Source organism: Marmota flaviventris, chromosome 5 (assembly GCF_047511675.1).
Source record: "Marmota flaviventris isolate mMarFla1 chromosome 5, mMarFla1.hap1, whole genome shotgun sequence".
Classification (NCBI taxonomy): Eukaryota; Metazoa; Chordata; class Mammalia; order Rodentia; family Sciuridae; genus Marmota; species Marmota flaviventris.
Genome location: NC_092502.1, coordinates 100,350,572 through 100,368,750, shown reverse-complemented (window position 1 = coordinate 100,368,750; position 18,179 = coordinate 100,350,572). Strand labels below are relative to the sequence as shown.

At 34.9% G+C, this 18,179-nt stretch overlaps 1 protein-coding gene across 8 annotated transcripts in view; it reads left to right on the top strand.

Moving 5' to 3' along the window:
• Positions 1-18,179, top strand: part of Atg10 (autophagy related 10) — a 304,230-nt gene that overhangs the window by 158,336 nt on the left and 127,715 nt on the right. For all 8 annotated transcript variants that reach the window (XM_071612448.1, XM_071612445.1, XM_071612449.1 and 5 more), the window contains one exon: positions 15,717-15,855. In XM_071612448.1, coding sequence (XP_071468549.1) covers positions 15,717-15,855 — 139 coding nt within the window. The remainder of the gene's footprint in view (positions 1-15,716; positions 15,856-18,179) is intronic.

Sequence of the window (18,179 nt, the reverse complement as noted above, 5' to 3'; positions counted from 1 at the left end):
AGCTTTACTAATATTTAAATATGGATTTATGTTTGATATCTGCACTCTATTTATTTGTCAGAAGATCAAGTGTCATATATGTTACTCAAGGCATCTAAAAAGAAACCAGGATCCAGAAGTTAGGAAAAAGCTAACAAGGATGCCCTCAATCCATTCAGTATTTGCTGTTCATTGCAGTTTATCTATGCCCTGGATTTACTCTGATGGTCTCATCCAGTTTCAGTTCATGCAACTCCAACTTGTTAGACTAGGGGTTTTATTTTATTATTTTTTCATATTTTTATTGGTACATTATAATTATACATTGGGATAATGTAGGGATTCATAGTTACATATTCATACGTGAACATCATATAACAATGTAATTTGGCCAATATCATTCCTCAGTGTTTCCCCTTTTCTATCACTCTTTTTCCTCCCTGGTTATTTTCCTCTGCCCTACTGATCTCCCTGTAATTTTCATGAGATCCCCTGTATGGTTTAGATATAAGATGTCCCACAAAAGCTCATGTATGATAAAATGCAAGAAGGTTCAGAGGTAAATGGTTAGATTATGAGAAATATAATCTTATCAATGTATTAATCCACTGATCAGGTAATCCATAGCAGTGGATTAATTTACTGATTACTGGGTGGTAACCATAGACAGGAAGGGTGTAGCTAGAGGAAGTTAGTCACTGAACACATGTGTTTGGGATTTATATTTTTTCCCTGATGAGCAGAGTGCTCTCTCTCCTTCCTTGTTGCCATGTACTGAACTACTTTCCTGGACCACATCCTTTCATCATGATGTTCTGTCTCACCTTGGGACCAGAGCTATGGAGTCCATTGACCATAGACTGAAGCTCTGAAACGGTGAGCCAAAATAAAATTTTTCTCCTCTAAGTTGTTCTTGTTGAGTGTTTAGGTCACAGCAATGCAAAGCTGACTCAAACATACCCATTCTTTTTCCTCTATAGCCTCCACTTGTGAGAGAAAACATATGATCCTTGACTTTCTGCGTTTGGCTTATTTCACTTATTTCCATCCATTTTCCTGCAAATGACATAGTTTCATTTTTCTTTATGGCTGAATAAAACTCCATTCTATAAATATACCACATTTTCTTTATCCATTTATCCATTGACAGATACCTAAGCTGGTTCCATAGTTTGGCTATTGTGAATTGTGCTGCTATAAACACGAGTATGCATGAATCGCTATCTTTAATTATTTAGAATAAACACCAAGAAGCTTTTTGATTTGATGCCATCCCATTTATTAGTTTTTGGCATTATTTCCTGAGTTTTAGGAATCTGATTGAGGAAGTTCTTGCCTGTGCCTACATATATTGTCGTATTCACCTTACATTTTCTTCCAGGAGTTGCATAGTTTCTGATCTAATTTCTAGGTCATACATTTTGAGTTGATTTTTGTGCAGAATGAGAGATAAGGATCTAGTCTCATTCTTCTACATGTGGATAGCCAGTTTCCCCAAAACCATTTGTTTAAAAGGCTGACTTTTCTCCAGTGTATGTTTTTGGCACCTCTGTCAAGGATAACATGAATGTGTTTGTCTTGGTTTGTTTCTATGTCTTCTATCCCATTCCCTTGATCCATGTGCTTGTTTTTGTGCCAGTACCACAGTTTTTGTTACCATAAATGTCATATAATTTGAAGTCAAGTATTGAAATGCCTCTAGCATTAGTTTTTTGACTTCGAATTGCTTTGACTATTCTGGGTCTTCTTTCTTTCTCATGAGTTTTAGGACTGGTTTTTTCTAATTGTATGAATATCATTGGTATTTTGATGGGGATTGCATTGAATCTGTTGCTTTTGGTAATATGGTCATTTTAATGATATTCAGCTTATCCATGGACATGGGGGGTCTTTTCATCTGTTGTGTATTCTTTGGTTTTTTTCTTCAGTGTTCTGTAGTTTTAATTGTATAGGTCTTTCTCCTCCTCAATTATATTTTTTTTCCTAGATATTTTATTTTTTTAGGTCATTGTGAGTGGGATACTTTCCCTGATTTCTTTCTCAGCAGATTTACTATTGGCATATGGGAAAGCTATTGATTTTGTATGTTGATTGTGTAATCTGCTACTTGGCTGAATTTGTTTACTGGCTCTAGAAGTTTTCTGGTGGAGTTTTGTGGATCTTCTAATATAGGATCATATCAACTGCAAACAGTAATCATTTGACTTCTTCCTTTTGTATTTTTTATCTCTTTTATTTTCTTCTCTTGCCAAATTTTCCTGCCTTGAATTTCTACTACTGTATTGAATAGGAATAGTGGATGGTTTTGTGTTGTTCCATATTTTAAAGGAAATGCTTTCAGTTTTCCCCCATTCACTGTGCTATTGACTTTGGGTTTGTTGTATATAGCCTTTATGATGTCAAGGTAGGTTCCTACTATCCCTAGTTTCTTCAGTATTTTTTATTATGAATGTGTGATGAATTTTGTCAAATGCTTTCTCTGCATCTATTGAAATGACTATGTGATTTTTGTACTTTATTCTATTTATGTGATGAATTACATTTATTGATTTGTGTATGTTAAACCATCCTTGCAACTCTGGAATAAAACCAATTTTATGTGCAATCTTCTTAATATACTGTGGAATATGATTAGTTACTATTTTATTAAGAATTTTTGCATTTAAGTCCATTAGGGATGTTGATCTGTAGCTTTCTTTTCTGGTTGTGTCCTTATTTGGTTTTGATATGAGTATAATACTAACTTCATAGAATGAATTTAAAAGTGTCCCATACCTTCATGTTTCATGGATTAATCAAACTATAGGTTTTTAAAGATTTCTACAAAATATCCCAATGAGCAAAAACATGATGGAATATAAAAACAGTCTAATCAAATCTTTCAAAATTTGGCTTTCCAAATTTGAAATTAAGGACATCATTTTAAATGTGGAACTATGTTAGCTATTATTAATGATGACTGTCAATGTCTGTGTATGTTGTGTCTAATGATAGTATGAAGTGATTGTTGACTAGTAGCACCCTTTGAAAAGCAGCCAGAACATGAAGACCAAGCTTTTCCAAATGGAGAAGGGGATTGAAATATAAATTATGATTTGCTAAATACAACCAGTGATATATTTCTTCCATGTGAGTTATTGGATTTTTTTATTCATTGTAATCATTAAAATCACCTATCAAAAAATGGGAAAAGAACTGAATTCAGACCTAAGAAATGCCATATCATAATCAGGATTTCGAACAAAATGAAACAAAAAATTGCATATTTGATCAAGTTGTTCTCATTTAAATATTATTGGCAAAATATTACCTGAACCTTAAGAACTAAAATAACTTTCTGTCTCTATAACCTTTTATTTGTTGTTGGATTTACACATTTGGAACCCAGACATCTTTGTCTATGTACAATTTAGACTGGGGATTTTATTCAGGAAAAAAAAAAATCACCTCTGACTCTTCAGACTCAGAGTTAAAGCTGCTGCTCCCAGTGCTGGAGCAAGAGGCAGAACTATTGGGCACATCAGATCCAGCCATTTGGTTTCCAAGTCTCTGACCATTTAGGATCATGATCAGGTCTGGCATGCTGCTCAGCAGTCCTTGTTCTGGAGCCAGGTACCTGAGGAAAACCAAGTATCTATGTGCTCAATTATAGGTTACATATATGTGTGACTATTTTGAGGTGCTAATTTTTCAATGGCTACCTTCAAATCACCATTTCTGCAACTTTCTTCCACCACAACCACTGGCCCAGAAATCTGAGAGCAAAATGGGCAAGGTCAGTGGGGGGATGAGGATGAGGAGCTAAACAAGGTTGTTTGTTACTGAGAACAAAGAGTTGGGTGGGAATACTACTTCTATCAATACCTACAGCATCACCTAATTAATTATTTTGAAAATATTTTTTCATGATCTTTTGTATTATATTTAAAAATTTTCCCTGTTAATAAATTTTATAATATTCACAGTATATGACATAAATATGAGTTCATAATTATTCAAGAGGTATATATACATGTTAGGGATGAGTAATTAATATTTGGAATCCTAGAATCACAATCAAAACCATTTAGAGACCTATGTAGAATCAAAATTGCCACTGTTTATATTCATTCCATTTATTTATGTCATTCAACAAATATTGAGAATGCCTACTGTTTGCCAGGACCTGCTCAAGATGCTTGGGATTTATGAGTGAATAAGACAGACAGAAGCTCACTCACATTCCAAATGATATATGTGTGCTGTGTAAGAAAAGCTTTTCCATGGCTCCAACCAGATAAGGCCCCCCAGATGCATCTTACATTCTTTTAGCACATGCAACACTCCAATTAAATAATTGGTCATACAGTGATTTGCTCTAGCTGTAAGCTCTTTGAGAGCAAAGACCATAACTGTTTTTTTTTGCCAACAATATCTAGAGCCAGCACCATGCCTTTCACATGGTAGATGTTCAGTATTACATTAGTTGGATAAATGTGTACATGTGAAGACTGCACACATGCAAGCAAATGCACATATGTACACATATGTATATGTGTATGTGTAAAACTTAGAAAAAAGCTTGCTGGTGGCAAAAAGAAATGCAATGAGCAGAAGAAAGTACAGGCAGAGACTTTTAGTGGGCTGCTGCAGTAAGTTTGTTAGGTAGAAGCTTAAGTGACTGCAGGTGACAGGTGGGAAAAAGTCTATGTGATCAGAATTGGGCAACCTAATGAACTTGGACAAAAACAGTTCCTAAAAATCTGAGTAGGTGGTATGATCATTGAACTAAAAATAATCCTTGGGGCAGGGTGATTAAGATATTCTACTGGTCAGTTGTCCATAAAACTAATATACTTGAAAGAACTGGAAGAAAAAAAAAGATTAAAATCTCACAAATAAAATTTATAGGTGAGGTAGAATTATATACACACACATACACACTCACACATATTTCTCAAATAGAATTTGTTATAACTGTGATTTTTTTTTTTCTTTTTCGTGATATTGGGGATTGAGCTCAGGGCCTCGCACATGCCAGGCAAGCACTTTACCACTGAGCCCCAGCCCCAGCTCATAATTATAATTTTATATTTATCTGTATGATTATTTGTTTAATGTGTTTCCTCAGATTTGGGTATGATATTGCTATTGTTCTCCCTCTTTTCCCAGATCCTAGGACAGTCTCTAGAACAGGGATTGGCCAATGATGATGGCCTGCTGCCTATTTTTATACTACCTACAAGCTAAGAATAGATTTCATACTTTATATGGTTAAAGAAGAATCAAAAGTAGAATATTTCATGACACATTAAAATTATATGAAACTTAAATTTTAGTGTTTATAAATAGCATTTTGTTGGAACAAAGCCACATTCACAAATTCACATATCATCTAGGTTGCTTTTATGCTATAGTGGCAAAGTTGAGTGGTTTTGACAAAGACACAGAGTATATAAAATTCAAATACTTTTTGGCCCTTTAAGAAAATATATGGGGACCCTTGATCTAGAAAACAGAAGGTACCTTATAATATTTGTCAGATGAATGAATAAACAAATCACTCTTCCTACTATGTAACAGGTATTTCTACATATCATCTTGTTTAATATACATCAAACAAGGGAAATATGAGGAGAAGGTGTAGAAACAAGTGAAGAAGCTGAGGAGCAGAGAGTTTAAACGATCCTCCCATTCCATAAGTGACAGAGTCAAGAATTCAACCCAAGTCCAACTCCAAATCCCATGCCATTTTCACTTCTGTCTATGCTGTACTTCTTTAAAATCTACTTTTTTATCTGAGATTTTTAAAAAATATTTATTTTTTAGGTGTAGTTGGACACAATGCCTTTATTTTATTTACTTCTTTTTATGTGGTGCTGAGGATCGAACCCAGGGCCTCGCACATGTTGCATGTGTTAGGTGAGCACTCTACCACTGAGCTACAACCCCAGCCCTTATCTGAGATTTTGAATGTCACTTTTACCCCAATAGAAAGATGGAGACTTAGTCTTGCTCCCATATCTGCTGAGATTGTATTATTTAAAAGCAAAAACCACATCTTTGTTCTAGCACAAGCACAGTGTCTGGCACTTGGTAGGTACTTGTGGAAATCTAAAGGATTCCCTAGGTAAAAAGCAAGTGAACAAATAAACCCCTCTTCACATCCACATAATTCAGAAACAGTTTTGAGGATAGGGAAGGAACAAATGCTTTCCCCCAAAGGTTCTTTAGAAGAGTTCTTTGGAGAGTCCTACCTATGATGTATATTTGTTTGTTTTTTCTTGGCAGGAGCTGGGGTCGGGGTAGGCGGTTGGTTAATGGGGATGGAACCCAGACACTCTACCACTGAGCTATATCCATGCCCTTTCTATTTTATTTTTATTTTTAATTTTGAGGCAGGGTCTTGCTAAGTTTTTAGGTTAACCTTAAACTTGCTATTCTCCTGCCTCAGCCTCTCAAGTCACTGCAGTTATAGGCCTGGACCACTATGCCTATTCCATGATATTTCTTATGTACCTGCTTTAGGAGTCACAGCCCTACAAAATGACTACAAACCTTGCCTGTTGATCTGTTTATCAAGACAAACATTTTTATCATTTTTACTCTTTGGCAATGAAATTTACTCATTTCTGGATTTGAATATAGAAATTTATTCAGATAAACTTTGCAGTTTATACATCTAGACATTTAAAAATCTCACTTGTCTAATTTAGGATAGTACTATCTTCCTTTACAAAATGGCTTCAAACAAACTGCAGCCCATTTGATTTAATTATCATCATCTTTACTAGGGCTTAGAATTTCGTATTCCCTCAGGAAATTTAATGTAACATCCTGAGATGAGAAAAAATGCAAAAGTGGAAAAAGTTCACCAAGTGGAGACAGGTCCTTTAATAAGGTTCTGCTTCCAGCTTATAAAAATGCAATAAAATGAAATTAAATAGAGCTTCAGATGAAGTTACAGGGATAGGTAAACTAATGTCTATGGGTTGTAGCCTATTTTTCTACGTAGAATGTCATTGGCATACAGCTGTGTCTATTGTTTACCTGTTGCCACTGGCTTCTTTCATACTATAGTTTCAGAGACCTTATGGCCCACAGTCAAAAATATTTAATGTCTGGCCCTTTAAAAAAAAGTCTGCAGATCTGTGGAACCGGGGCTATTTAAAAAAAAAAATTAGAAGAACTAGGATTGTTTAATATGAAAAAGAGAAATCAGAAGATAATATATTTCTTCATATTTTTGAGAGGATATTATGTAAAATAATGATGACTCTTGGTTCTTAATTTTCTGCAAGGATAAATCTGGTGGAAACTGATTTACCCTGTAGCAAGGTAACCAAGAAGAATTTTTTAGCTCTGGAGTTAAAACATAGAATACCTTATAAGTCAAGTCTCACATATTGGTGGTTATATGCATTGTACAAAATTTATTCCACTTTGGCACCCTAAATTTCACTATTAATGATTTCTGTTGATTAGGGTTATTAGTCAAATATCTGCTGTTGAATATAGTAATTGATAAAGGAATAACCTACTAAGCCATTAATGGCCATTAATACTTCAGCAAGAATAAATTAATCAATTAGAAGGAAAAGGACAAAATGAGGGAGTGTTTTTGGAGAGGAGCAAATAAAGGAAAGGAGCAGTGAACTGTGAGGTAGGTGACGGTGGAAGACCTAAGTTGGTGGTATGCATTGTGTTCCCTCTAAGAGGGGAGCAAATCAGATAACAATGCTCCTGAATGGCTAGTGAAGGGAAACTGGCTTGTGGCATAATTTGGCTTCTTGGTGACAGGGCTTCCCTGACTTTAGAATTTCATAGCTGCAGAATCCCTCTGTATTCCCATGGAGTGCAAGGGCAAAGAGACAGAGTAGACACCTCCATATGTAAGTGAGACAAGGCTACTTGGAATGGTCCATTGGCCATTCACTTTAGCATCATCAGAACATTGTTAGTAGGTGGGTTCTAATGTTCCACTCCACAACTACTGAAACAGAATTTTAGGGGTGGAGCCCAGGAACACATCACTTTAAAATCTGATGGTTTGGGCAGAGTGAAAGATCCCTAAACTTTGAAACTGAGAGTTAGATTTGTGTTTTGGCCAAGTTTCTTAGTTGCTGGGTGACCTTGGTTTTTTTCCTAGAGCAAGGAACAAAGGACATAACACAATCCATAGCTTTAGAAAAACTAAAAGCTCTTATAACTTTTGTTTTCTCTTCAGGGTGATTATGAAGAGAAAACATTTATTGGATTTGTGAAGCTCAGAGTACCTAAAAATCTTTTCCTCTTCCTTTAGTCATTCATGATTGACATGAGGAATTTCTGATTTTCAAATCCCTCATCTTGCTAATTCTTTCACGTTGAAAGGTAGGGTCTCCTCATCTAAAAGTAGATGAGGAGACCCTACCTTTTAAAAACTCCTTCTCAGTCATTCTGCTATTTTCTAGGAAAATAATGATATATATATATATATATATATATATATATATATATATATATATATATAAAAGTACTAATTTCCCTTAACATACACTAGGTGCTGTTAAGCATTATTACTATTTTCACATGCCAGACAATCTGTGTTCTCCTGCACTGAATCTGACAGCCTTCTCCATGGAAGCACCCTCCACTCAGCCTGTTTGCTAGCTGCCCAGCTCCAGGCATTAGCTGCCTTGCTGACTCCTGTGTGATCTTAAAGGAAACAGGGCCTAAGAAGCACAATGGAGCCAGCTGCAAACATCCAGAGAACTGACAGATGTGCTCTGGTAGGTTTCTGTGTCCCCTCCCTCCTGCCTTGCCCTTGAGCATGCCAGTCTGCAGAGGAGGATTTAATCCTGCACAGGAGACAGATTCTTCCTCTCAGTGGGAACCTACATAGGCCATGCTGATGCTAATTCACTCCCTTCTAATGTAGCAGACAGAGCAAAGCAAAGAATGGCACTTCACTTTTTCCTTTTTTAAAAATCAGCAGCAGTGGTGATGATATTACTGGTAAAGGGGAGAACCTCACTAAAATGCTATTGTGGGGGTCATCTTGTGACCACTGTCTTTCATTGTTGCCCTATATGCTGTCAGACCTATGCCTGCCTTGTGTGGAGCTCTTTCTTTATGTATTAGGTAGAACATACAGTTGCTAAGAGAATAGCATGGCTTGCAAAAGTTCTTGTGACCATCACTTACTCAAAAGCCACAGAAAAAAGTCACTCTAGGAGTTAAGAAGGAAAAAAAGACCACCCTATGGAAAAATAATGAACCATAGAATATAAAGCTGCTAGTTACTTAAGTCCCACAAATTATTTTTATAATTCACTTAATATTATAACAAAATTCTTTTGTTTTCTTAAAAATTGATTTTTTAGTGGGTTTTTCAAAAGACTTCATCAATCTTTATCACTTTTGAAAATATTAAATGGATGTTGGCATAGGAAATCAGCAAGTGAAGCATTTATTATACAGTACCAATTCCACTGTGGTTAGGAGGTTTGTATGTCCACTCAGATATAGCTAAACACTGGCCCAGAACAAGTGCTGCCCCAAGAAATCTCATTGTCATCTTGGCTGTGATTCTACCCGACTAATAGTAGGTTTGAACTAAAGACCTGGCTGGTGAAAAATAAACAAATTGACTCTCTTTTCCTCAAGGGATATTATGAATAAAGCTCGTTACTTATGTTTGCTCAGTAATAGTAATAGAGATTATTAGTGAAAAAAAAAAAGATTTTCTTCTTTCAATTATTTTTCCCTGTAGGATAAATATAGATACGGATCTCTTTTCCAAAACCCAATACACACTATTTGGGTTTGCTTTTAATAAAATATCTACGAAGTGTCTTCAGCATGATCCCTATTTAATGGGATTTACTTGTAAAGCTTAATTCATATCAGATTTTCTAAATGAGAGATCACTGTCAACTTATTGTTAATTGAATTCAATAAAATCAAGGTTTCTATAATTAATGTGAACCACTTAATCTTTTAGCTCCTGAATGAATGTAATTTTCTAAACACAGGTATCCTCTCATTTAATTAAACAGCAACATTTTGAAGAAATTGAACATATTGTGACATCTTTTTCAATAATTCTTAATATTAAATATACTTTACTTTTAAAAATCACATAATAAAAGAAAAATAATAAAATATTAGCAAACTAAAATTAATATTAATATTGATATTATGGTTTGAAATGTCAGTACAAATTAAGATAGCTATAGTTAAGAAGTGGCATAGTACAGTACAAACAGCAATTGTTTTGGTGTTAGTAGACTTGAGTTTTAGGCCTTCTGGTGTTTATGACCACCTAGGTGGCACTGGTTAAACCAGCAACTTTTCTGGGACTTCTTTGTATCTCCAAGATAAGAGTGTTGGGCTTGCCAATTGTGGTGTAATCCTAGCAGGCCCATAATCCTAGAGACTCTGGAGGCTGAGGCAGGAGGATCACAAGTTCAAGGCCGGCCTAAGCAGCTCGTGAAGCCCTAAGCAACTTAGAACCTGTCTCAAAATAAAAAGTAAAAAGGACTGGAGGTCTAACTCAGTGGTAAACTGTCCCTTTCCAGCATCCTCACCCCCCAAAAAGAGTGTTGGGCTAGATGGAAAGATTCAGGTTCAAATTCCTTTTATTATTAAATTTATCTGATTCTATACACTGTAACATGATGTCACAATATTTTTACCTTTTTTTTTTAATTTTAGAGAATTTAAGTATTTATAAAAATTGATAGAATACTACAAGGACCCAAGGACCCATGGAGCAACCTCAACAATCATCCCTCTTTAACCACTTCCATCTACTTAATACTCTCCAGTATTTTTTTATTTGTTCTACTTAGTTATATGTGACAGTAGAATGCATTTTGATATGTCATACATAAATGAAGTGTAACTTCTCATTCTTCTGGTTGTACATGATGTAGAATCTCACCGGTCATGTAAACATATATGTAAACAGGGTAATAATATCTGATTCATTCTACTATCCTCCCTACTCCCAATCCCCCCTCCTGTCCCTTCACACTCTTCTGCCTAATGCAAATTACCTGTATTTTTCCCTAGCCACCACCTATCCTAATTGTGAATTAGCATCTGCATATCAGAGAAAATATTCGGCCTTTGTTTTTTGGTGATTGGCTTATTTCTCTTAGCATGATATTTTCCAGTTCCATCCATTTATAAGCAAATGCCATAATTTCATTCTTATTTAAGGCTGAGTAATATTCCCATGTGTGTGTGTATGTATGTATATATATATATATATATATATATATATATATATATATATATATACCACATTTTCTTTATCCATTGAAGGGCATCTAGATCTAGGTTGGTTCCATAGTTTGGCTATTGTGAACTGAGCTGTTATAAATATTGAGGTGACTGAGTCACTGTAGAATGCTGATTTTAAGTCCTTTGGGTATAAACCAAGGAGTGGGATATCTGGGTCAAATGGTGGTTCCATTCCAAGTTTTCTGAAGAATCACCATACTGCTTTTCTAATTACTTGCACCAGTTTGCAGTTCCACCAACAGTGTATGAGTGTACCTTTCCCCTGACATCCTTGCCAACATTTATTGTTCCTTATATTCTCTCAGACATTGGAGTTCCTTTATTAACATGATCCTTATACTGTCCATATTCTTAGCACATTGAGGTCTTAGAAATTTATTAAGTTTTTAACAAGCCTCAAATTGCATATTTCTTTGCATTTGATTTTATAAATCAATTCTTGTAAAAGTGCTATGGATTTGCATGTAGTAATAAGAAGTAATCAAAAAGATCCCATGTACCTTTTGCCCAGTTTTCCCCAGTGATAACTTCTTATAAGACTGTGGTGTAATAACACGTCCATTTATATGGTAGACATGCTCTTACTTGGGTCTCCACAGTTTTCCTTGTACTTGTGTATGTACTTCTATCTATATAATTTTACCACAAGTGTATTCAGTTCCATCACAAGTATTTCTCATTTTGCCCTTTGTAACCAGACACACCTTACTCTACCCCCTCGACACCAATCTACTCTCTGTTCTTTGTTTAGAATAAATTTCTCAGTTCAAAAATGTTTTATAAGTGGATCCAAATTATATTTAACCTTTTGGGATTGATTTTTATTGCTTATCATAATTCCCTGGAGATTTATGCAGGTGTGTGTGTGTGTGTGTGTGTGTGTGTGTGTGTGTGTCAATGGTTTGCTCCTTTTTATTGCTAAATAGTATGATATGGATGTTCCATAGTTTGTTTAACCATTGACCTGTTGATGGATATCTGAACTGTTTCAAGTTTTTGGCTCTTCTGAAAAAAAAATACGAACAGTTAAGTACAGGTTTTTCAGTTTTCTGGGAAAAATGCCCAAGAGTGCAAGTAGTGGGTTGTTATCGTAATTATGTTTAGAGTTTCAAAAAACTAACTATGATTTTCCAGAGAGGTTATGCTGTATTATGTTCCATCCAACAGTATATGTATGATATAGCATCTTCATAAATATTTGATGGTAACATTTTTTAAAAAAATTAAGCCATTCTGATTGAAAAGAGAATAAACCATAGATACACCCCTAAACTATGATAATGGTAACATTTAAAATCGTGGGGAGAAGATAGACTATGGGAAAGCATCTGGGAAAAATCTACTTTGTACTATACACAAAGAACAAAATTCAAATGGATTAATAATGTCAATGTTAATTTAACTTGTATATAATAAAGGAATTTAACATTTTTATAATTATTAAGAGTAAGATGGGACATAGCAGCCTGCTTTCTATTGAAGGCATGTAACTCAGAAGGTGTAAATAGAAAATACATAGATTTGACTACATAAACATTTTAAAAACTTTATGATAAAATTATAATAAACTAAGTTGGAAGAAAACTGGTGCAGTCATATGTACTTATGTTCAATAATAACTTATTTTTGATAATGAAGTGATTATATAATTAAACAAGAAAAACGTAAGCAAACTAAATATAAAAAAAAAGTAGGCAGTGGATAAGAATAAGCAAATCATGGAAGATACAAATAACCAATAAATGTAGAACTAGATGTTCACCTTCACTGATAATCAAAAATTAGAAATTAAAACAAAAGCTTGACATTTTAAAACTCATTAAGTAGACAAAAATTGAAAACATAATATTCAGTATTATTTTTTGTCTTTTTGATATTTAAAAATTTTTATTAGTGCATTATAATGATACATAATAGTGGAATTCATTGTGCTATATTACTATTCAGTATTAATTGCATAGGGAAAAAGGACATTCTCAGACATATTTTTTAATAGTATAAATTAACACAGTCATTTTCTAAGGGCAGATTGGCAGTATGTCTTGAAATTTAAAATGCATGTACTCTGATACAATGATCTTGCCTGTAGGAGCGCGTGCCATAGAAAAATAGAGGTATATAAGGTGTATGATCTAGGATATTCATTGCAGCCTTATTTGTAATAGGAGAAAATTGTATAGTCAACATAAAATATCTAACAATATGGAAATGTGAAATAAACAAGAATAATCATGACACAGTCATACAATGGAATATAGTAAAGGAATCAGTCTACAGCACTGACATGACAGCATTTAGCAGAATGTCCATATAGTATGGTTTGACTGGAGAGTGCAGGGTGGAGGAGGTGTGTATGTGTGCATATATGTTTGTGTGCCCCAAACTAAAAATGTCTAAAAAAATGTACACTAGCTTATTAGAAATGGTTACAAATTTGAGGTAGAGAAGTGCTAGGATGAAGAGAATTTCACTTTTTATTTTTTATATTTGTGCAGTGCAGTGTTTGAAATTATTATTATTATTATTACTATGTGTATTAGTGAGCTTTCCATTGCTGTGACAAAATGTCTGAGAAAATCAACTTATAAGAAGGAAAGATTTATTCTGGCTTATAGTTTCAGACCATGTTTCCTTGACTTTGGGCTTGTGGCAAGGCAGAATATCATGTCAAGGAGTATGTGGCAGAGGAAAATGCTCAAGACATAGTGATTGGGGAATGGGGTGGTGGTTGTGGGAAGGGACAGGCTGGGGTCCTAATATCCCATTAAGAGGCATTTCTACATTGACACAACTTTCTTCCACTAGATCCCATCACCTAAGGTTTCTGCATCTCACAACAGAGCTACATATAGGCTCGTAATCAAGCCTTCCATACACAGCTTTTAGGGGACATTCAAGATGCAAAACAAAACACCAAGATATAATTTTATATGAAAAATTGTGCTGTATATGTGTAATAAGAATTGTAATGCATTCCAATGTCATTTTTTAAAAAAAATCAATAAAAAAAGAAAAAGAAAAGAAGTTATAAGTGCTAAATAACCCAGTTATTGAACAAAAAGAATCTGGATTAAAAGAATTGTTGTAAAGATCTAGATACTCATGCCTAATGAAAATTAAAAACAAACAACAAACAAAAGCTTCTTTCTTGACACTATTAATTTTCTGTGTCTGGAATGTTTATTTTAGTGATATAGCTCTGGTTATTTAAATTATTGTATTTAATTGATAGTGTTTACTGGGATTTAGTGAAAAATATTTTGTAAATATCTCCTGTTGTGATTTATACATAGAAATATCTCCTCAATGAACTGACTCTGAGCAGGGAATTAGTAAAGGAGACACAGATCTGGAAAGCAGTCCTGGTTCTACTTATCTCTACAGGCAGCCTTATTTTATATTGATAATGTTTGAAATCTTTCCTATTGTTCATTGTTGCTGTTATTGCTTTAATGAGAAGCAGAAACAAGCCAAACTCACCTGTTTCATTCTTTCAACTAAAGTAATTTCAAAGGAAATTCTTTAGCCCATATAAATAAGTGTCTGTGGATGGAATCAGACTCTAATTCAAAGAGTCCAATTAATTTCTTCTAAACCTTAAGATCCTTTTGTTGTTGTTGTTGTTTTGAGATGGAGTCTGGTTGTGTTGCCCAGGCTGGTCTAAAACTCCTGGGCTCAATTGATCCCTCTGCCTCAGGCTTCAGAGAACCTGGAACTATTGGCACCAGCTGGCCTGGCTCAAGATACATTCACAAGAAACCAGCATGCATTAAAAAAAAAAGCAACCAATAAGAATAATTAGGTAAGAAGTGAAATGACTATCCCACTTATAAAACCCTGCTTAACTTGACATTAATGTTTGCCATCTACTCTATTATAAATCAAGATTTGTTGTGGAACTATACCAAAGATAGCACAATAATGAAGAAAACAGAATCATATCAGGATTTCAAATATACCTAACAAACTCAACCTCTTGCAAAATAACTTATTCAAAATGGAACTGGGAATTGTTCAGCACACAATGAATCATCTTTTGGCAAGTACAATAGAATCTTTAGGGACATTTCACAGCCTCTCATTCAATTGTTAGGATGTTTTTAACTTTCACAGGTAGGGAAGAAGGTAGCTTGTATAGCCCTCATCTTGTTGCTAAAATTGTACAGTAAAGATTTTTAGAGTTGCTGTTGCAAAACATCTTTTTTCCCCTTCCTGTTTCTTTACCCAGAGCTGCTGTGTCTACCCAAAACAATCTGGAATTACTTACTGCTAATGTTTTCTGGTTTTACTATTTATCCAGGACTCAATGTTAAACATTAATATGGGTAACTCCCTTTTCCTTACCTCATAGTCCTATATTTATTTAACTGTTATTTTGCAAGAAGGAGATTTCATCTTACCCTTTCCATGTAAATACTGTTTTTTTCCTGACCAACACGTTTTGTTTTCTTTTTGCTTTTTTTCAGGAGGTTTTAGAGGTACCCTTGGATGATTCTGAAGTGACGGAGACTGCAGCAGCATCTGAAGTGATTAAATATGAATATCATGTCTTATATTCTAGTAGCTACCAAGTGCCTGTACTTTACTTTAGGGCAAGCTTCTTAGGTAAGACCATTTTTGAAGCTAAAAGTAAATTCATAACATTTACATATAAGGCAGAATGCATATTTGGAAAATCATTCTTGAGAGGGAAAAAAAATAGAGTTAAAAATAAGAAAACTGTGGGTGAGGTAAGGTTTTACCAGTAAATTTTCTCATGCTTCAGAAAGAGAATCAAGACTTCAGAGTGAATGATATCATCCCAGCCTTAAGTCTGATCTTCAGAATCTTGGCCTTCTGCCTGAAGTTGACTAAGCCCCCTGGCCCTTTTTCTTTACTTTAAACAAGTAGGAACAACTTAAAGCTACAAGGTTTATTTACTTCTAACTTTACAGTAAGATTTTCTTTTAATCTCAAGTGATCCCATTAACTCAAAAGCCCCTATGCCTCCTTCCCCAAAAGCTAGTGATTATTTTGAGAAATGTTTATCAATTAGCTTAAGCTGTATTTAAAAATAGAATGAACATTTCCTTTGGCCATCTATACATCTCCAATGCCTTAGCTTCCTGTGATGCTGTTATTCAACTTGTTCCCCTGCCAAGAAGGTGGAACACCCTATCTCCTTGGGGGCCTTTGCTAATAAAGCTTACTTAATCAGCAGCCACATGGAGTCCTTACCCTGCAGTGCAGCTGAGACTCCTTCTCAATGTCCACTGCCTGAACCAGGTCAGCATTGGGACATCCTGCCATGTGGTTTAGGGACCACACAAAGCTCCCTGTCCAGCCCACCCACTACCCTATGACTCCTTTTATGTATGGACTTATCAGAAGCACTTTGCATTTTGAACAGCCTTCTAACTTTTTCTGGGTAGCTAAGACATCTGCATTTAGCCAATGATATTTTATTTTTAATTAAAAAGTAGCTTAAGCTGCTTTGAATGTGTATTTGGTAGATTTAATCACTTGCTGCCTTATATTGTTTAATGGTCTCTAATTTTGCAGTGCTGGCGGTTTAACAAGCACTTAGGATTTAAAACACAAGAACAAATTCTTATAGACTCCCTGGTGAGAAGATTTTAATCTGAGGTGCACTTCCTAAGAACTGACAATTTGGGGTAAATTTTCAACATGGGACATAGGAAATTGAGGACACTGATAGTTTACTAATTCACAAACTCTTGCTGCAAATTTATCTGTATGATTGTTACCAGCTTTTAAAACACTGACTTTATTGTCATTATATTGGGTTTGGAGCCCAGGGGTTAAATGGAGATTTCTTGTCAGTTAACTGTGCTTTACCAAAATCAGGAGTTATATTTATTACTTGGGTGGGAGTGGAGGAGAATGTCTTTCTTGGATCTGGTTTGCAGTGGCTCTGCCTTGTACCTTCTAGATTTAAAGACAAGTTGAGGCTGCAGGTAGAGGAAATAGGGCACTACTTCTTCAATACTGTACTTTCACATAATTAGTATTCACCATAAGCAGTTAATCACCAGAGAAGAGCTCCCAGAGACAAAACAAGTTGTTTAGCTTGTCAGCATTAGGGAATCGGAGGTGTTGAAACATGACAGCTTCTAGCTGGAAGTGGGTCTTGCTGAGGCTGGTGGATGAGCTCATACGTGTGCTTTGCTCTTATGTGCCAACAGCTCCCCTTACAGTACAGCACAGTAATTGTTCCTGTAAGTCCAATTATATTTTAATGACATTAGTATATTTCCTCAAATCTTTTCTTCATTATGATTTTCTGTTCCTTAAAAACATACAAACATGCACAACTAGTAATCTTGGATTTTGTTCATATACTTTTAAGATGCCCTTCATCTATGCTTAATAAGAGAAATCCAAAACAAGCCATATATTTTGTGTGGATACATTTCTCCCACCTCTAATTCTGTGTTGAACAGAATGGGTAGTAAGAATTTTAAATTTTATTTCAGTCCAGAAGGCATTCAGTACTTACTTGCTTAGATACATTAAAATATCAAATTTAATTTTTACAAGGCATAATGTAGACAAACATGAATACGGTTCTTTTCTTTATCAAATCCTAATAATTGCTTTTTTCTTTTCCTCCTAATTTAAACTCATGGGCATCCTAAAAAGGTATAACCCTTTGCTCTGGAGTTGTAATTTTTCATTTATTCTCCCCAGTCTATTTCCTCTTCCTTTGATATCTGATTACCCTTGCTTCTCATTTGTTTGTTAAACAAATCTCTGACAGTGTAGTGAATGGATTCCTAATATCTTCCTCTTATTCCAGGTCCAGATTTTTCTTTGTCTCATTCTAGGAGAGTTCCGACCTAGAAAAGGGATGATTGTAAAATTTCTCGCCCAGGGGTCTTTTTTGTCGTCGTTGTTGTTGCTTCAAAAATAGTTCACTTAGCCTTGTT